Source organism: Uloborus diversus, chromosome 7, assembly GCF_026930045.1.
Source record: "Uloborus diversus isolate 005 chromosome 7, Udiv.v.3.1, whole genome shotgun sequence".
Taxonomy (NCBI): Eukaryota; Metazoa; Arthropoda; class Arachnida; order Araneae; family Uloboridae; genus Uloborus; species Uloborus diversus.
The window spans coordinates 79,275,521-79,297,970 of NC_072737.1; the positions used below are offsets into that span (position 1 = coordinate 79,275,521).

The following is a 22,450-nucleotide window of genomic DNA, read 5'->3' on the forward strand; positions in this document are numbered from 1 at the left end:
ACTTACACCACTCGCGAAATATTCATCCCCTACTTGACCTTCCTGTCTGCGAGTCACTTTCGCTTTGGCCGTTTTCCAGCAACAGAACGAAATTTTGAATGAAGAACCGTGGGGTAAAAAAGACGATTTAATTAATATATCCTCTTTTGCAAAATTTATTATCCAACCTATCCAAACACATTATCTGAAAAATTACGAATCTATCAATACCAGGTTCGATGCTCAGTTTTCTCTCGTTCACCAGGAGTAGCGATGACATAATAGATGGATAGAAAGATGCATACCACGATTTTTAATATTTTTCATTTCACGTCTTCAATGAATGCGTGATTATAGTCATTAGTAGTAGGTATATTTAGATCGGGTTTTCTCAACCGGGAACCATATGGCCACTTGGGGGCCACGGAAAAAATGAAGGGGGGCACAGGAAAAAAAATTCAAAATAGGGGAATCTTGCGAAGGGGGTTACGGCTAAACTAATTTAAACTGGCCAAATCTTTTAGAAGAGGGTGAAAATTTTCCCCTAATTTTGATTAAATCATTAATGCATGTATAAATGACATATATATATATATATATATATATATATATATACATACATACATACATACATACAGTGGCGTAGCTATAGTGTTTGCCGCCCTTTTCATTTTGAAATAGATAATACATTAAACTGTCAAGGGTGTTTAACTTAAAACTAAAAATACAAAAGACAAAAAAGACGTAGTTAATTTTTACATACTTGCAAAAGAAAAAAAAAGAAGGGGGGAGGGCACATTTATAGAAAATTGCTACGTTTACGTAAAAAATCGCAATTTTTTAGTAAAGTGAAGGAAAAGGGCGGATTGGGTTGCTTCCGATTTTTTTTTTAAATCTAAAGTCTCTTTTAGTGTTTCTTTGTTGACGTTAGGGGATCGGTGGGCACTGCAAGGAAATGTTCTGAAAACAAAGGTTTAAAATGCAGCATAGGCTACTTTGTGGAGAGGTTAAGAAAATCGGAAATGGTCTGAAACTCAATTCGAAAATTTTCGGCTCTGAAATATGCAATTTTAGGCTATCTTTGGCAACGCATCTGCATGTGTATTCTAACGAAGTTGTAGGCATTATAGGGGAGAGAGGGACGCTGAGGTTTCTTACTGAAATATTTTTTGAATTGAAATCAATTTTAATGGATACTATGGTGATTTACTACTGGAATAGAAAGGTTCGGCTCCTTTTTTTTTTTTTTTTTTGAAAATTGTTCTGCACCAAAGTCTCAAAAGTGCAATTCTAGACTATGTTTGTCGGCGTTAAAGGGTTCCATATCACTTAATGGCAATAAAAATGTTGTGCAGCCAGGCAGCTCTCGCATGGAAAAATTCCGTAATTGACGCCCGACTTAAGGCTTCCCTTGATATTGATAATGTTTGAAGCAAAAGGGGGCAGAGGGAGGTTTCCCTTCCAAAATCTTTCTTCAAGCTGAAGTTCATTTTAGGCTATCGTTGAGAAGAAAGGATTTGTGAGTTCTCCCACCCACGCAAATTTCTATGAACGAAATCTTTAAGGCTATCTTTGGGGACGTTAGGAGAACGTCTGAGGAGTTATCGGCTTTCCTTCCTCGAAAAGTTTTTAAGATTGAAGTTTCCGAAAGGCAGTTTTAATCGAGAGAGACGTTAAATGTGGGGGAGGGGGGGGGGGGGTGATTAAGGTATCTCTCTCGAAAAAATTCCGAAACTGAAGTCCTAAAAACTTAGTTTAAGCTATCTTTGATCACGTTTGGAGATCAAGGATAGTCAAGGTTCAAATGCTGTTTTAACAAAATGACATTGAACTATCGAAGTTTTAAAAACGTAATTTTAGGCTATATGTTGAGACCTTAGAAGAGAGAGTTTTCTCCAGGAAAAGTTTAAGAATTTAAAGGCCTAAATGTGTACTTTTTGGCTGCGTTTGCTACGTTAGAGGAAAAGACAGGTTTCGGGGGTTCTACACAGAAATTTTTAAAGACTGATGTCTAAAACTGTATTTCTAAGCTATATCTTTGGGGATATCAGGAAAAGAGATGAAAAATTCGAGAGCTCACCCTCGAAAAACATTTTGAAGCTGTCTTTCACGCTATTAGACTGGTGGTAGAGGGGAGGTTCCCAAACGGAATTATTTGAAACTGAATACGCTAAAAAACAATTTTTGTCTATGTTTGGCCAATAAGTTGAGGGATCAAATCAAATGTTGAAAAAAAGGAATTCGCTTACCTCCCATAAGGAATAGACTAACATGTGATCCAACGTTGTCGGGTAGATATTCTACTCTCAGAACAGAGAAAATAGAAATAACTTTTACTTCTTTTGAAATAGACAACTCTTGTAATGAATGAAAAATAAAAGTAAACTCTGCAACATGTAAAGCCACCCCTGTGATGAGCAATAAATTGTTTCGTGTACCATTTTTCTCCCCCCCCCCCCCTTCCTTTCTCACTCTTGTCACCATTTGCCTGAAGTTAAATATACATATATTTCACTAGTGTAGGTTTTTAAAAAACTCTCTTAGAATCCAGTGTTAACTCTTTCTTATAACGAAAATTGGAAAACTTCATCGTTTTCTTCCGTCTGGAGTCACCTTCTAAAGTCTAAAAAAGCATTGGTCCCATGAACTGTCAGCCGCCATCCCTCAGAAAAAAACAAGAAATTGTACTAATATGCTATCAAAAAAGATTTTTGAAAGTTTTTGAAAGAAAGCAGAAATTTTTGCATAAAAGTAATTTTAATCTGGTAGTGACACAAAAGTCTTACTATTCGAAGATTTTCTTTTTGCCTGCAGTAACAGATTATAACCATTATTATCTTATTTTAAAAAGACCGTTTATTTTTTTCCCATCAAAATGGTTAATTTGCCGCCCCTCGGAAAGTGCCGCCCGGGGCGGACCGCCCCTCCGCCCCTCCCTAGCTACGCCACTGTATATATATATATATATATATATATATATATATATATATATATATATATATATATATATATATATATATATATATATATATATATATATATATATATATATATATATATATATATATATATATTGAGATCCTTATTCTTTTTCCTAAAAATTCAACTCATCGTTTTTGTGTTTTTACTTTCTGTTTGTGCAATGACCGGAAAATTTCTCCAGTTTTTCGTTCCATTGTTACATGAATTCGTTAAGTATGGCGTATGTAAACTGTTACATTTAACAGTATTTTGCTGTACAAAAACCTTTTAACGCTGTACTCCTTTTGCAATAGCATTCACTTAAAATCAGCCAATTTCATTTGAATATATGAAACCAGAAGATTCTTCAACATCTTTAGTCTATGGCAACCCAAAATATCTAGCGTTTTAAATCACGCAAAATACAAATGAACATTCTGAAAAGAAAGAAAAAAATCTCAACGAGTTGGCGAGTTCCCCCCATTATCTTAGCCGATGATTTGATTGAGACATGAGCTCTAGTTTAGTCATGTGACTAACAAACTACACCCTTTTTTTCTTCTTCGCATCTCGTGTCGGCTTTGCTGCTGTTCCTTAAAAGGTGTCTTTTTTTTATGTTTTAACGATGGCAACAATCTGCTTTTGCGGTGATTTTAAATGACGGTCTTTTTCTTCTAATTTTTCTAAAGCAGAAATCAAGATTGTAATTTGATTTTGAAATGATAAATAACAAGCGAAAAATTGGTAAAAATGTTATTTTTTGTCATTTGGTCATATTCTTGTTATTTTTTTCCCTTGTAATTTATAAACTTGTGTGAGACAAAATATTAGAGAAAATCGATGTAGTCATCCTTTGTTGATATTTGATTGATACAGCAGTAGTTCTGGAGATGTTATTTCAAGACATAGTTTATATAAATATTATATCATAATTGTGTTTTAATAACTTTTGCTTTCTTTCCTTTGTCTCATATTTAATGTATAATAACTGACACAAGATGTCATTAAAAATTTAGTACACAACAATATCAGACTGGGTGCACTAGTAGATTTTATAGATACATTTGTAAACTGTATTGCTTTAAAAAACATCGAATCAAAAACTTAACATCCAACAAAAATATGATTTTCTGTGACCAATCCCTTTGCCATAAAAATATTTGGTTAAACTTGAGTAAAATTATAATAAAAATATTAGAATGACTTAAAACTTGTTTCAGGGCTTTTTCATTTTTTTGAGTTGAATTTGGTAATGCTGAAGTCATTCTATAGATACACAATTTTTTAGAACATTTTATGAAACAACACCACTAGCACTGAATATTGAATCAAAATACCAGTAGGTGAAAAGTCAAAGGGATCATTACCAAACCATGAATACAGTCCATTGTGCTTTTGATGTATATCAATTTACCAAGCATAAAATCATTAATTTGGGAGCGACACAGCTTTTCTTAAATCCTTCTTCAACATTTACCTGCTCTATCTGCCTGTAGCACATTTCAAGAGTTCAATTGATCAAAGTCAATTTTACCCCTGTGTTTGAATGTTTTTATTCTAAAGCTGTCCTAATGTTTAGTTATGCAAGCATCATGGATTGCTCTTTCTTCCTTTCAGGAGAGGAAGAAGGAAAAATCTATGTGAATTGCTATCCTAATTTGTCTTGAGAATGAATTATAATTTAGGTTTCTTTTGTTATTGCCATATTTAATTTTTGTTTTATTTTTAGCAACAATGGAAACTGATCAAAATGAAAATGGAAATTTGGTTCCAGGTGCTCCCATCGATGTGTATTGCAAATTAATAAATGGGGAAAAATCAAATCAATCGAACATAAAAATACAAGATAAAAAGACTCTTGTTTTGACTCCTGTTGATTCTTTTTACAATGACAATATGACCAAAAAGGTGAATATGTTTTAATATATTTTGAAATGATTCGAATGTTTCCCCCTTCTTCAGTTTTTGATGACTTGAAAGATCCAAACATGAATTTGTAACTTGCAATCTAATGTTCACATTAATACTGCAACTGAACAAATATTGTTATAACTTTAAGAGTAAGATGTAGTAGCAGAGGCACAACCAGAATATTTTTTGGAGAAGATTTTAAATAGATTTTGTATCATCCAATAATTCATGAAATATAAATGCAATTACATTTTTAAAAAAAAATTCAATTGCTTAGTTTTTGATTTTTTTTTTTTTTTAAAGGGAAAAGTGCCTGTCTAAAATTTTATTGTACAATCGTTAAAATATAGGTAGTTAAAGTGTTATGAAGTTGCCTGGAATTTGAACTGAAATGAACATTTCAATTTCAGTACAACTCGGTGGTGGCTCGTTAGTCATTTAAATGGAGGTTCACAAGACAAATTTCAAAATTTAAATATGCAAATATAACACTACATGCTGTATTTTTTTAAATTTTAAATATTTTTATTTGTTTTTGAGGTTAATAAATTAATTACATTTTCATTGAATTCAAATATTTTATTTCTCATGAAAAAGTAAAAAATTCAAGATTGGCTTTTAATTTCTATTTTATTTTGACTTTAAATGGTGGAAGAGTAGTTGTGAACTATATTCTTGTTTACTTATTATACTTTTTCCTTTTAATTTTCTAGTAATAGAAGAGCAAATAATGAGCCCTCTTGTAGTACAAAGTTGTTTTCAAACTGAAGTGTTCTTTGCTATCATCTTTTTACTTTTGGTCTCTCAATATCTATATATATTTTTAATTCTATACATTTTTAGACAAATGTCATACATAGGAAGGAAAAGAAAGTAAATGATTGGCCGTAAAATGTTTTTTCTACCATTGAATTTTCAAATGCACTATTTATTTCACTTATGTTTGCCTTCATTTTTTTCAGGGTTATTATGTCTTTAAGCGTGTTTTTCACAAACAAACTTCTTTAAAGAAAGTTTTTGATTGTGTCGCCCTTCCACTTGTTCAAGATGTTTTGCTGGGGAAAAATGGTAAGTAAAAAGGAGAGATTTATTTCATCACTGAAAATTTATTTCGTCAGTTTTAGAAGTAAATGCTTACCATTTCTTATGATTTTCTTAAAACTTAAGCAGTAATTTTGTTAACTATAAAGTTTTAATTTCCTTAATTTTAAAGAGCATTTTTTTTTTTTAAATTTATGCTTGAAACAGGACTGATATATATTAATGGAGCTTTACGAGAAAGAAATCAAGTGCTTTTGGGAACTTTAGAAGATATAGGAATATTATTCAGAATTACAGATGTGATATTCAATAGCATAAATTATTACCATGCTACTAAATTTGTAAGTATTTCTTTTAAAAAAGTATCAAATTAGTACGTACATTTAAATATATTTCAATCATCTTTTCACATAGTATAACAGTAAAATTCACTGAACAACAGACAGGCAAGATTCAAAAACTAAAAGAAAAGATTTTGAGTATGACGTATGAAGCGACTGGTGAATCAGAAACTTCTGGGGGGGGGGGGGGGGGAACACACATAATCAGTGCAGGAGAGCTCATTTAGAGAAAAATTCTTTATTACTTAATAGTTTATCATTAATGTCCTCTTTTCAAAGATATTTCCAACCAAACAATGAAGATTATTACGAACGTAGGCAGCTTGTTTTGGGGGCAAGACCTCCAAAACCAGGTGCAACCGCCCCTCACTTTCAAATGCAATTAAGGCTTTGCCCCTCCCCTTTTCTAAGTTCAAAATTAACAATTGATCAAAAAATGATAAAATTATCAGTGGAGGTAGTGAGAAGCAAAGAGATACAAATACAAATACAAAAGTGACGACCAGCAACAGGCTCTGGGCCCAGCTAGACTGGTCCTAGTCAATTTACAATCCCCAGTGAAGATCAATGGCTCTCTTAAAACTATCTACTCCCTTGCTCATCACCACCTCTTCCGGTAAGCTGATCCAAGGTTCCACTACCCTGCTAAAATAATAATTTTTCCTAATATCCATGTTAGCCTGAGATTTAAATAGCTTAAAACAATGACCCTTTGTCCTGTTTTCAGTGCTAAACTTCAGCCCCGTAACATCTTTCGTTTTAATAAATTTAAACAGCTGAATCATGTCCTCTCGGTCTCTTCTTTGCTCAAGACTGTACATTTTAAGCCTTCTGAGCCTGGAATCATAATCTAAGTGGGAAAGTACTTATTAGCCTTGTAGCCCGCCTTTGAACCCTTTCCAATACATTAATATCTTTTTTAAGATAAGGAGACCAAAACTGAACAGCATACTCCAAATGGGGTTTTACCAAACTTCTATATAAGGGCAGAAGAACTTCTTTAGATTTGTTTGAAATAGATCTATTGATAAACCCAAGCATCTTATTGGCTTTGTTGCTAGCAATGTTGCACTGTTGGCTAAACTTTAAATCCTGACTTATTAAGACCCCCAGATCAGTAACTTTGTCTGCCTGACTAATGACTGAACCTTGCAAATAATAACTTGTACACTTATTTCCATGCCCTAAATGTAGCACTTGACATTTCCCAACATTAACAGCCATACCCCATTTATCAGCCCACTCCGTAATATGATCTAGATCCTCTTGCAGCTGATTTGCTTGTTCTTCATTATCTACAGTCCCCATAACTTTGACATCATCAGCAAAAGAATTCATGTTCCCAGAAATATTTTTCCCAGAAACATCGTTCATAAAAACAATGAACAAAACAGGCCCTAATACTGATCCTTGAGGAACCCCGCTTAAAACCTCACTCCAATTAAAGTAATTTCCCCTTACAACTACTCTTTGTTTCCTTCCGGTCAGCCAGTTTTTTACCCAAATGAAAGTTTTCTCTCCTATTCCTATATCAGCTAATTTGCTAAGTAGAGCAACATGCGGTACCTTATCGAAAGCTTTTTGAAAATCAATGTAAACAACATCTACAGGCTTCTTATTGTCCAAAGCCATGGTAACTTTGTCATAGAAATGTAATAAATTAGTTGCACAAGATTTACCTTTCCTGAAACCGTACTGAAAACTAGTTAATAGATTATTAGTCTCTAGAAAATTTACTATCTTAATTTTCATCAATGTTTCAAAAATTTTGCAAACCACCGAAGTTAGACTCACACGTCTATAATTTCCCGCACTCCCTTTAGACCCTTTCTTGAAGAGCGGTGTAATGTTAGCCAGCTTCCAGTCCTCTGGCACTGTCCCCGAATTATAAGAAGCATTAAAAATGTTTGCGATTACATCTGCTAATTCCTCTGCACATTCAACTAAAATTTTTGGATAAATATTATCTGGTCCCGGAGCCTTAGTCTCTTTAATTTTTTTCAAATGAAGTAAAACGTCATCTTTGGAAAATGTAAGTGAACATTTTCAAGTTTTGAGTAATACGTGTTTAAAGATAACATCCTAGGTAGGCTTTCATTGAGTTTTTTTTCTAAATCTTGCTGTAGGGCAGCACCTACCAGTGCTACTAGTACTATCTCTTGCCCCAAGACTGAGGAGATGTTCCCCTACCGTTTATACTGGTTACCTCCAAATTGTTAATTTTACCACTTACTTCCTGTGTTTCTCACTGCTTTAAATCACATGTTTAAAGTAAGAAGAATTGACTTACTCAGTGGGTTTTATATTTTTCTCATTATTATTTCACAAAAAGTAAAATGAAGCTTAAAATTGGAATAAAGGAGTAAACTGTTGATATTAATCTTGATTTTTGAGATCATGTCCCGGATTTTTTAGAAGTTATTAAATCGATTATTACGCTAGATTTTATTTCATAAAAAAGCTGTAGCACCACCCCCTCCCTCTGTGCACCTTCTTTGACACTCCACCTTTTTGGTGCACCAGCAGCCTATGGTTACTAGCCGCCTATGGTTAGTACATACAAAAATGAGAATGGTTTAAATGTTATCAAATTTGAATCAGTTGAATATGTTTCTCTGGCTGTATATTATTGATTAAGGCAGTGGAGACTGTAGCTGTTTAAAATCAAAAACAAATAAAATTCAAAAAAGAAAAATAATAATAATAAAATAATGAATTTGAGTATAGATCTGTTGCACTGAATAATAAAAATCATGCAATTTTATTAATGTACTGAAGTGTTGACTGCTAGGGATTAGATAAGTTGATGGAATGCTTAGCAGTGTCTCCCAAATCTATCCATTGAGTCCATATTCTTGTGCTTAAATCATTCAATAACACAGTATGCTTTTTAGAGCTTTTGATTTTTCAACTTTTTTCATAATAATTAATGACAAATAAAATATATACCCTATAATTTATTAGTTTTAACTGCAAACAGACAGTTTTCTTTCTTTTTTTACAATAAACTTTATTAGGTACTAGCAGTGCCTGCACGGCTTTGCTCATAGTAGAAAATTGAAAAGTCATTTGGTTCGCCTGTATATTTGCAAATAATGGATGATGAATCTTTCGCCAATTTACTATGTTAATTTGCTCACGCATGTTATGGTAGTTTCCACACTATGGTAATTTGCTTGGACACGTTATGATATTTTGCTAGTCCATGTTATGATAATTTTCTCTGTAAAATGTTCTTAAAATTGAATTAGAAAAAGAACAAAATCGAATTTTCAAAAAATCGCTTCAAGGTGCACACTTTCATGCTACAAACTAATTTTGTGCCAAATTTCATGAAAATCACCCGACCAGTCTAGGCGCTATGCTCGTCACAGGCATCTCGACAGAGATCCAAACATTCAGCTTTATCTTAATATATAAAAATCTTCTGTGCGGACGTTTGTCACCATAAGACTTTTAAACGGCTGGACCGATTTTGATCAATTGTTTTGTGTGTAATTAAGTTGTGGTAAGCATGGTTTCGAAGCATGATGGATCGAATCGGAAAAGTTTTCGTTAATTAATTAATTTAAACATTGGATGGTTATATCTCCCAAATGATTAATATTTATTTTAACCTATTGTTGAGCGAGAATTGAAATAAATACTTTGCCCGTTTCCAAAGGACAGTAAGAAAGCCAGCTCTGCTTTTTGTAATGAAATTTTCTATTGTGATATGTCAATTGAGAATAGATAAAACGTAAAGAAAGAGAGTGAAGCCTTAATTTCTTGAAAGCAACAATTTTAGGTCCTGTGATATATTTTAAAATAAAGTACTGGAAGGTTCACGCAAAACATGTGTTCTGTCGTCGTAGTTGAATGGTTGAACCATATGACCGGATCAGTGCTTTAGGTTTTCCTAACCCCAAATGATCAGAAAGTACCGTACGTAGCAACATTTGTTTCTCGGCTGAAATCCATCTGAGTTTTGGCTCCAATGTCAAGAATACTTTAAGGATTATCTAACTAATCAGTACATTATTAAATGAAAAGATGATGGAATGTAAAGACGAAAATTTTTTTATTTTCATCCGGATAAGTTACAACAGGGTAGTTCTGAACACAAAAGATCAGTGCAGTGGAAGATCTTTATCTGTGGTGGAAAGAACAAATTAGGCAACATATAAAGTTTAAAAAGTTTTCATTCAAAATATCGGACTGCTAATCAGTAGGAGTTGGTTTCGCTCACTGATCTGGGATCGCTTTATTGCAGTAACGTGATGGGGCTTGGCGACTTTGACTCTAAACTATAGAGTTTGCGTGATCATTTGTTTACATTTTAAAGCTACTGTTAATGTAATTTATTGTATTTTTTGTTTATTTGGCAAAATATTTCAAATTGCAAAGAATTGTTTTTTTGTTTTTAAAGAGTTTTTAGTCATTTTAGTTGAAGAATGTGTTTATTTTACATCAAGAGGGAGGGGGATGAGTGATTTGCGTTTATTCAGAGATTGTGTTTTTACCTTTATCATTTTTTTAAACAATATCTTTTTGATTGTTTTATTCTTTTTCATATGGGGGTTGTTGCAGCAGGATTTCCCATTTGTTCTAGATGCGCTGTTAGATTTTTACACTTAATATCAGAGGATGCTTTTTATTCTTTGAGTATGGCTGAAGGAACGAACCATTAAGTACGGGAGAAAAAATAATTAATAAAACAACTGCTCAGTAGATAAATCAAGTTGTAATAAATGTACGCATTCTGACACCAAGCAGCTTAAAAAATTTTATTTATATTTTTTTTTCAACAGAACAGTTCAAACACTTGATAGTTTATTGAAAGTTTTTAACTTTTCAATTTACAAAGTTTGAATAGAACAACGTCTGTCGGATAATCTAGTTATTAGTAAAGATTAAACAATTACATAACATATTTGTGAGACTTTTATAGTGATTTAACTACAGTAATGTTCAAATGCAAATAAACCAATTTCTGATTATCCTGCTCCGAATTTGCAACAATCATTCTTAATAACCAATGAAGATGGTTGGTTATTTTGGAAGTTTCCAGAGCATAGTTTTCAATTACTGACATTGAACATACGAATGGATCACATGAGTCATCCTCATTCTCCATATAGCCGGGGTACCATAGATTAGGCACCACTGATTTAGGTCATGAGCATGCATTCACATTTGAGGATATGATTAAATTATGACCCGAAAAGGGTGAGAAATTAACTATTATTCGTAATGGCTAGATTAAATATTGTTTGAACTTTGTTTATTTACTAAACTAACCTTAAAAGTAGTAACCAAAAATTGCTACAAGCTGTTATTTTTTCGTCGTACTATTCACAGCACTAATTTTTTGAAAAAGTAGCCTGTTAAGATTATAAGCTACGAAAAATGTAACAACTGCAATAATTTTGCTGCTTGTAGCAAGCAACGTCCCACCCCTGCTGTAATCAAATTATTCAAAGATTTCGAGTGTTCTATTTCGCAATAGCTATAAAATTCTTAAAGTAATAAATTAGAGAATGTTGTGTTTTAATTTCAGAATAAAATATTTTTTCTTTCTTAGCTTTTTAAACCTAATGGATTCAACAACTTTGAGGTGCAATCTGTGCCTGAAGCTCTTCAGGAACAACAGAAAAGGCTTAGCATTTTCAACATAAAGCCAAAATACATTATGTAAGAAGTGGTTTGATTTTCTGTTTCATATTTTGATTAAAAGCAAGACGTATTTGAGCTTTTAATAAGGGAGGAGGGGCTGTCAGGCTTGATTTAGGGTATTTTATATAAAAATATTGTATAGTTGAGAGGATGGAGTAATTTTCATTTTTTTTATTATAATGTCTTAAACTTTAATTTTAGAGGAATTTTAGTTGTAGAACTTGATTATAGAACTTTTAAGCTCTCATTTCAATTTTTTACATAAGTTTTCCTTGTTGTATTCCTGTCTTAAAAATAATTTTTGAAAGACTCTCAAGTTGTCTGACTGTGCCCCACAGGGGAGCATGGAGTACAGTGGGGAATTGAGAAAGGCACATAAAAATTAACTATATTATGATGTGTTTTGTACACCTACCTAAATTGAGTAGCATACGAAACATATGAAAGCAAAGACTGAAAAATAATCATAATGACAAAAATGCATGTGAGAGTTGAAAAAAATCTTGTAAAATAATGTTTGATGCATTGAAAATAATAAAACATTAAAGCGTAAGAAAATGGGAATGATGGAACTTAAAAGGTATTGAAAACTTCATTTGAATATAGAAAAATATCAGAAGTCTTCAAGAAATTATCTGTTCTTTTGTTGTTTCTGAACCCTCAATAAGCATAAATATTGGTAATATCAGTGTTATTACATGTTTGGGATCACAAATACTCAGAATAATGTATTCAGATTACAATTAATAAGAAATATTCATTAGTAATAATTTGATAGTATCAGTAAATATGTGGGCTAGCAAATGTACTCTTTTTGATGTGCATAAATGCCATTGAAAATAGTTCAAATAAAACCTCATTAAAACTGATGTCCATTAATAATTTAATTTTAAATCTTGATATTCTGAAATATATTTACTTTCTGTTCTAAAATGTTTAGTTACTTTACAGTGGGGAATGTTGGAGGTGCAATTGGACACCGCGCCACTTCCCCCCCCCCCCTCGAGAAGTCTCGCTGTACTCCCAAAGCAGTATTCTTAAATCAAGAGCGATAAATTTATCAATAAAGTAAAGAAAATTGCATGCATACAATTAAGAAAGTTTCAGAATTAAATTAAGGCAGTGATAGTGGTCATTGAATAATTTATGCCTCAAATTCAAAAGAATAAAACTTAACAAAAATGCAGCGAAACTATAACAAAAATAAGAAGTGGGGGGCTATAGCTTCCCCACGAGATGCAAAGTGGCAGTGGCTAATCTCCGTGGTGTCACACAGATCGACTAAAATGTGGCATACATTTTTAATTTTTAGTATTTGAATTCTAGGAAAAATTCCATTTGACTCATTGCACTATCCTCCCCTTAACTGCTATTTGAAAAAAAAAAAAAAAAAAGCTACATTAAAATTCACTTTGAAAGCTATTTGTGGCTTTTGCTTATTAAAGTATTTACATGAAGATTTTTTCAATTGATTTATTCATATAGGGATTCAGGACAAGAGTGGAAAAATAGAATATTGGATTCAAGAACTGTAGATGAACTTGATTATGATGCAAAATTTTCAGTTTTTGTGTCTTATATTGAAATTTGTGACCATTCAATTTATGATCTGTTAGAAGATTTCGATACTGGTATGATTAGAACCAAGTGAGTAGTTTTTTATAACTTTTTTTTTCAAATACTTGTCAGCATGGGATATGGCAAATGAAAGGTTGTGAAAGCAATTAGTAGGCATGAAATGCATCTACCAACGAAGAAGGAATAGAAAAATCCATCTAAAACCAAAAGTTTTTTGCCATTCATTAACAGAGGCGGGAACACAGTGACGGACACATTGTGACCTGGAGGTTATTTAATGCTGAAATACATTTATTTTTCAGGTATTAAAAGTGCACTTTTTAAGAGAAACATCACTGACATTGTTTTTGGTCAAAAAGTTCAGAGTAAAAACATTACTTTGCACCAGATGTTGCAATTTTTAAGCAATTAGTCAAGATAAAACATGTTAAGTATTTTTTTTTTTTTGCAGAGCTTGAGACGTTTTTCAGCAACTTCACATTAAAGCCACAACTTGGCTAGATATGTTAGGGAATGTTAACCAAATGCAGTTAATCGCATTATCAACTAGTTTCTCAGCTGTATTGCATCAAAGGCAATGGAAGGGATGTTACATTGCTAGCTTCCACATTTGGAATGATTTTACAAATTGTTCAAATAAATAATATATAATGAACTATTATAATGTTCATTGCTGAACAATAATAATATTAGCTCATAAAAATGTCTATTAATGCCCCCCCCCTCTTCTTTTTTTTTTAAATTCAAGATTATATTTTAATGTGTGTGTCCAAGGCATTTAAAGAGTACAAATTGCTTTTTATTTCTCATATACTTTATCAGACATATTAATCAGATATATTAAGACATGATTTTATGCTAAATTCATGTCTGAAAAAGTCATGGAAATTGGACTAAAAAGTATGGAAAGTTGGAATTCTCTTGTAAAACCTGGAAAATTAATTATCTTAATTGGTGGTCACCATGTATCTGAAAACTTATTCAGATTTGTTATGTCTGGATTTTGGGTTAAATGATTTGAAAGATTTGGCTGCAATTTTTGAATCAAACTGGAATTTTGAGTGATGTAATTTGATTTTTGGATAGAAGTTGGTAATTGATCTTTTTCCTTCTCCTTTAAGATTGATCAAAACTTTTTTAAATCACAGACTTATCCTGAGTAGGAAAAATACTTTTTAAGTAGTAGTGTAATATATCACTGCTGTAATTCAATACTAAGACATCTTTATAAAAGATGATTCTGGAGTATCTACATACATATATACATAGAGTAATTAATGCTTTATCAAGTTGTATACTGAGATATATTTAACTTCCATTTGATCTTTCTTAACTTTTTTGGTTTATTTCGTGAATTTCAGGGCAGCAGTCTTAGTTTTTATGGAGGCATTTGTTGTTTTATTGGTTTAATTTTGGGGGGATATTCCTAAATAGTGAGATTCCTTTCTCCATATCTCCAAAAGTGGCTTGAAATCGCTTTTTTAAAACAATAATTTCAATAAATTTCCAGGGCTCCCCAAACCTTTCCCTAAATCACCACAGATAGCTTAAAATTTAGACTTTAAAAAATTTTACAACACAGCCCCCTTCCCTTAATTTACAAAAATTGATGTCAGTTTGGTAATTATTTCTTGGGGGAATCTTCTCCTCTTTCCTCTACCTTTATCAAATAACCTAAATTGAGTTTTTAAAAATACCTCAATATGAACTAAATTCTGGAGGGTCGTAAAATCCCCTAACGTCCCCTAAGTTAGTTTAAATTGGATTTCAATTTTGAAACTAATTCAGTTGAGAATCCCTATCTACTTCCTCTTGATTTTACCAAAAATTGCTTAAACTTGTGATTTTCACGTCAGTTTCAGGGCTGCAAAAAAGCCGACCTTTTCTAAAAAATGTCAGGCTGGCCAGCTTTTATTAAATTATTTTTATATGGCCTTTTTTGAAAAAAGCTTTTTTTTTTTTTTGGGCTTTTATAAATTATGTACTATATTCTTCCTAATAATGATCTCTATACATTTTAAAATGCTAACATGTGTCAATTTGAGTTATAAAACAATATGTTTGCTAAAAGTTTAATGATAAAAGGAATATGTACACAAAAACTGCAAATCATGTCCGACAAAACTGTTGTGCTTTTGTTGGATGATACTCCACCTAAGCTGATGTCTTTAACACTGAAAATAGCTTCCTTTTAAACTTAAAACACTTGTATGCAATAAGTCACCACTTTTCATGCCTTATTAATGTTTTTTTTAATCAATCATGATGTGTATTTGTAAAACAGAACTAAATTCTGCATTCATTAAACATCATATTTTAGATTTCTGCTGCTATAGATTAGCACCTTAATATATGTGAAAACGAAGACTAAATGATGTAATAAATGGTTTAAACCAAAAAGATCCATCTTTTTTTTTCTCCAGGATAAAATCAGACAGATCTGTTTCAAGTTCTTCCTTCTTCCCATAAACAAGTACTCCCAAAACCCAAAAAATATTAAACTACCAGTTCCCGCTACTATACTGCCCGAAATAAATTTTTTAAAAAGACTTATTGCAGTGATCGGTTGGCTCAGTTTTTAGCCCAGAGGTAACTATTTACGTTATGTACCATGTACCTATTAACATTTGCAGATCTATATCATTCCGGCAGAATTTTAATTCATTCACCAATATGGTCTTGTTGGTTTTCCTATACATTCTTATATAGGAAACTTTTTTTTATAAAAATGTTTTTCACTTTTCTTCAGAAAATAAGAAACAGTTTTGGCGATTAAAAGAAAAGGTATAAGTGCTTTCTTATTTAAAGTCTGAACCAAATGATTGGTATAACAGCTGCAGTGTCATGTGATCTTTTGAATTTAACTAAAATTTATTTATAATCTTTTAAATTCCATTGAATTAGACTAATTCCTTAATATAGCAAGGTCTTTTTTTTTTTTTTTTGTACTGAACCACGTTATTTAAACAACCAACAAATTTTTATTCTTGTTTCATGGAATTTGATTCTTTACAGTAGTAATTGCAAAAAGGATAGAAAGATAATTTTCATTTTGATTAAATTACAAGAAAAAATACCCCCCAAAATTATTTTTCTTAAAAAAGCTGGCTTTTTTTAAGCGGTTTAAACCAAGAAAAGCTGGCCGGTCTTTTTTGGCCCTGCTAAAAATCGAACAGCTTTTGAAAATTCTTCCTGCAGAGGACTTTCCAAACTTCTTCTGACTAAAACTTACTACAATTTTTCAGGTTTGAGTTGCATGACTGCCCACCTATGTGCTACTTCTTCTTTCACCAAAGACAGTCTAAAATTTCGTTTTTAGGTCTTGTAGCATTTGTGTTATAACTTCTGTATCAAAGCACTAAATTGCGCATAAGGAATTTTTCAGTGTTAAACTAGTCCCATGTTTTTTTAAAATTCACTCTAATTCTGCTTTTGTCTCAAATGAAATGCAATCATTCTTTTAGTGCCTCGCTAGAATTCTTCAATTAGTATCCAAAAGCTTGTTCATGCAATATGCAAAATATTTATTGATATAGAGTAGAGGTTCCCTCCCAACCTTTTTTGCCTTGCGAACCCCTTCCACAAACTGTCTTGCATTTGCTAAGGCCAGCTCTGGCCATATACTATAAGTAAAATTAAAATAAAATTTTGATAATTTGATAGTACATTAAATGGGATCTATTCATCTTTTTTTTTTCTTTTTACTTGGGGAAAAAGATTTGCGTGAAATGCATTTTATTAGACATATACATGCATTATTTAAAATGTATTGTACTTGCTGATACTTGTAGAACATTTTGAAAATATATCAGAAAATTTTCTTTGTGGTATTGTAATTGCATTGTATGTTATTAAATATTATTTAAATTAATTCAACTATGAATGACAATCCTATTTGTGTGTGTGCGTGTTTCTTTTTTCTTTTGCGCTAATCTCAAATGTTGAAAAATATTTATTCTCCCTAGTGCTAAATCAAAAGTACTTGTTGAAGACAGTTTATGCAATCCATATGTGCATGATATCAACAAAGTTGAAGTCCGAAGTTCTGATGAAGTATCGCAACTGCTTTTCCATGGGCAACATAAACTAACATCTGGAATGGATACTCATTACAAAACTTCAAGCCATAGTATTTTCACTATTTACATTGTACAAGCTTTGTTTGATCCATTTGATAGTGAAATTTTGAAGGTAAATACATTTTTCATGATGAATTTACCGTTTTTAGTTATAAACTCATAGACTTCCAAATTGCTTTGCATTAATTTTCCGTATGTTATCAGTTGCATAAATTGATAATGAAATAAATATGTATTCAATTTGATTGTAAGAATTAAAAAAAAAAAAAAAATAGGCTCTTGATTTTTTCCCCTACATTTATCTCTGTTTTTTTCTTACATTGAAGTGTTTGGATAATCAAAAAATATTGTAAATGTAACATAATGGAAATTTTTTTTGTTATCTTGAAGACCATTCTGCTTATTTAAAAGCCCCATTTTCCAAATAATTATTTGCCCAGACTTCAGGAAGTTGTCTTAATATTTTCCTAGCAGGTATTTTACTTAGTTGGCCTATTAGTGGTGCAATTAGTCAGTAGTGTATTTACTGTGTTGCAATGGCAAAGAGCCCCAACAAATGTTGCAATGGCGCCAACAGCAAAGGGCCCCGAAGAGGGTAACGGAAAAATAAATGGACTAATAAAAATAAAGGGTAGTAAAACTGAAATAGCAATACTGTTGAATGAGTATTTAAAATTAACTTGAATTAAAAAAGACAAAAAACATGAAAATGCATAAGTTTGTGACAAATTTTGACAAACCTCAAGTTCTCTATTACAAAAAAAAAAAAAAAAAAAAAATTTAAAATTCTTGTCAAATAAAACATTAATTAATATTTGCTAACTAAAAAAAATTTCAGATTTTTTTCTCTCCTTTTTTTTTTTTTGCTATTTTTTCTATTTTATTTAGTCAAGAAATGAAAATTTATTGTGAATGTTAGTTTATACTTTTATTTTCAACTTGTTGTAGGATGAAAGGGCTATTACTGTAAGCCAACTATCAATCGTTGAACTTGGTTTTTGTGGAATGCCTTCAGCTTTTGCTGCCAAGAATGAAAATTTTGTTTCCCCAGGTACTTAATTTAAGCTGTAATTTATGAGATTTCATACTTAATTTTAAAAAAATAGATTCATCCTAAAATATTTTTCTATAATGCTCTAAAACTTTAAAAGTATCTATTAAAAATTGTTTTAATATTGGCTTTCATTTGCACCTTCAAATGCTTGAAACTTTTAAAACATCTCTACATAGTATAAAATGAAGTGTCCAAAAAGCATCTGTTTGTTTGAACTTGCAAAACTCGAGAACTACCCGGCCGATTTCGCTGAAATTTTCACAATTTGTTCCTTTAAGCAGGGGTCGAAGTGGTCCTATATATCCTATATTTCCTATATTTTCAAAAAAAGTATGAAAATCGTCCTATATTTCCTATATTTTTGGGAAATGTCCTATATTTCCTATATTCCAGTTTTTTTTATCCAATTTACTTCTTTAAAACAACAGTAAATAAACTATCTGATTTCGGATTTTTCGTCGAAAGTGCGTGTGCAAACGAATTTAAATTAAAAAAACGCAACTCACAAAATCCTGCAACAGGTATCTTCTCTCATTGGCTACAGCAATATGACGTCATTGTAGTGGGTGGAGTTTCGAGAACGAATTCTGAAATTGGTTTTAGAATTTTGTGTTTGGCAACAGCAGTTTGTTTTGTTTTCCAGCGTGTTTTTATTTCGGTTTTTGTTTTCGCGGGTATATTTTTGTGTTCAGTGCATTTTCTGATCGGAATGTTCTAATAGTCTTTTTGCAATCTTTTCTTTTTGTGGAATTTTATTGAACAAAATATCTGTATATTTGTGCTGCAAAGCATTGGTTATTTCCTGTTAGTTCTCAACGCAAAGACGGTTTTTGATTATTTATATAAGCTATGTTTGTGACACTTCTATCCCTGCAAAAATTGTGAGTTGCTGTGTTTTTTGTCTGCAAATTACACTTTTTTCAAAAGTTATTCTTTCAACTACAGGAAAGTCATTTCAGGTGTAAGTTATAATTTTGTTTGAGAGTTTTTTTTTTTTTAAACAAAATCAGATAAGAATAAATAAATAATATGTATGTATTATTTCTTTTTTCATAGCGAAACTATTCATATAATGTGTCCTATATTTGTCCTATATTTTTTGTGGAAAATGTCCTATATGTGACAAGTCGATCACTTCTACCCCTGTTTAAGTCCTGAGAAGGTTTGCAGACCAGTTCGAAAAAAATTCGATGAATAGTTCTTTTTTTATTCCAATTTAGGCCTAATTTTCACATAAATTCCTGAATATGGGGGTAAAAATTTACTCCCAATTAGTAATATTACATATCGTTGGAAAGGGTAGAATTTTCCGCGTTCTACGCAATTTGTTCCAACGCTCTAACTTAATTGCAGCAGGAGTCATTTACGTTTTTAGCTCGAATTTGTTTAGGCTTAGCTGAAATTTAGGCAATACTTTCTTCATTAAATCCATCAATAAAAAGTGAAGGAATTGTCCTACAGTTTTTGTTTTGACACCATTGAAATGAGCTACCTTTTTTACTTCAGATCTAACTCGACCTATGGTCGGAAGTTTAATTCTCTATCTCCATTAGAAAAAAAGTTACAAGCGAATTAAATGAAGTTCAAAAATCTGTTCTCTATTCAAGTTTTTAACCATTTTATTTTGCATTTCCACGGTAACGCTTTTTGAATCCATTGTTTCTATCTTTCTCATTTTCAACTCTGAAACTTATTTTATTTTGTGTTTCCATAGTTACGCTTTTAAAACCATTTTTCTCATTTTATTTTAATTTCTTAAAAGTATTTTAATATCAGTCGTCATTGTTTGGAGTTGAAATTTTGCATGATGATTTTTTTTTTCTTTTATTTATGCCTGGTTGTTGAATATACGTCACTTGACACAATTTTTGTTTTCAAAATAGACTGGGCAACGCAGCTAGTTAAGAATCTAATGTTGATGCCACATGACTTCCTTGTACTCTTATTAAATAATCTAAATTTTTAATTACTAAAATCAAATGGGTGCATGAACTTGTGTACTCCTTGGAAGTCACCAGGGATGAGATTCTGCAGACTTTTATCTGGATTTCGGACTTTTTTCACTTTTTTTTTTAAATTTTAGATTTTTAATAATTTTAAGAAATTTATCTTCTGCCCATTTTCTCCCTTTTTTGAAAAAGAAAAATTCTCCCTTCCCCCCAAGCAAGGTATATTTTACAATCATTGTACTCTTGATCACACTTATCTTTAATTGTGCCACCTTCTTGAGAATAATCTTCATTGCACAACTTACATGTACAGCATGATGATGGATGATCAAGAATTTGTCCTAATAAAATTCTTTTAACAAACCTCCAGAAATATTCTGCATCAATTATTTTATTTCCAAAAAGCATGCCTAAATATTAAGGTGATTCCACAGTTATGTGTAGGATAATTATGCTATTTTTTCCTAACATTTATATTTACAAATTATTTATTGCTGGAAATAAAAAACAGGCCTGGATCTCGGGCCCACCTGGTAACAAAACCTGTAGGGCCTCTCCTCACAGGCCAGCAGTGTGTATTTGCAACATTAATAAGTCTTAGTGCTATTTTGTTTTTTTCCTTCAATTATTTGAGTCATTTGGTCCCGTAAGGATGTGCCCCCCCCCCTCACACTGCACGGTCTGCTGGTTGGCAGATAAAAAATTTGTTGATTGAGTGGAAATACCTTAGTTATTTTATTTGTTATGTAATTTTAAATTCCTCCATTACAGAAAAAACCTTACAGCAAAAACAAGAAATTCATTTTTTCACACTCGAGAAAAAAATGGCAACAGATATTTATTCGCAATGGTTTTATTCATGCCAATTGAAAATGAGCTTGTGCAGATGCTAAATATCCAATTTAGCATTGCTTTTTACTTGTTTAAAAATATTTATAACTATTCTCCTCATTCAGTTTGGCCCTAGAGTGCAAAGGGAAAAAAAATCCCCTGAGGGGGTTTTTTTTTGGAAGCTTTCCATCAAGACTAAAAGATCTGCTGATTATTTCTAGTAGAAAGAGCCATTTAATGCCATTTTTGAATTCTGAAATAAAAATTTGAGCGGTGCAGTACTTTTTTGGAGTTTGAAATTCAGAAACACCTTTATTACCTTTCTTGGATACAAAAATACCTCCTTGCCAAATTTGGCCAAGATCCAACATAAACTGGATTTGTATGGGGAACAAATCCAGGTATATATACAAAAATATTCTGCTTTATTTATATAGAATTTTTTTTTTTTTTTTTTTTTTTTTTTTTTTTTTTTTTAATTTTCCAAACAAAAAAAAAAAAAAACTTTTTCAAAATAAAAAAATATTTGTTTTGTTTGAAAAAAAAGAATTGGACTGACCACTAAGAGTATAATTTTCTATTCAGAGACATTTAATGTTTATTGATAAATAGTAAAGCTACAATTTAAAAAGAGAAGGAGGAAAAATAGAATCAGGGTTGACAGAATAAGAAAGTCAGGAAGAACATGCTTTATCAATACAAAACTCCTTTTAATAATTTTAGATTGTATTTTAAAATAAATAGCATTTAAGTCTTTAAAATTCACATCTGACTCATATTGATAGTCATGATACGATTTTCTATTTCAAAAGGTAGTCGAATATTTTTCATGTTCTTATTATTTGTTCTTAAATGAATTTGGAAGATTAATGATTTGAGATGAATTAGTAAAGACTTTTCTTATTCTCTCTCTCTCTCTTTTATGTTGTCTTTCTCTCTCTCTATTTAACTGTTTATTCATTTTTTAAATTAATACTTTGTATGTTTGATAGAGAAAACTAAGTTAAAGTATTTCAATAATTTGAAGGTCCATATACTCTAAAAAGGAAAACTTTTTCTTTAGTTGCAACT

General features: G+C 31.4%; 1 protein-coding gene across 1 annotated transcript in view; it reads left to right on the forward strand.

Annotated features, from left to right (window-relative positions):
- Positions 1-12,445: 12,445 nt before the first annotated feature.
- LOC129226756 (kinesin-like protein KIF23) overlaps positions 12,446-22,450 on the forward strand; it is a 58,175-nt gene continuing 48,170 nt past the window's right edge. Inside the window, exons 1-4 of the mRNA XM_054861387.1 lie at positions 12,446-12,468; positions 13,374-13,535; positions 17,432-17,657; positions 18,494-18,596. Coding sequence (XP_054717362.1) covers positions 12,446-12,468; positions 13,374-13,535; positions 17,432-17,657; positions 18,494-18,596 — 514 coding nt within the window. The remainder of the gene's footprint in view (positions 12,469-13,373; positions 13,536-17,431; positions 17,658-18,493; positions 18,597-22,450) is intronic.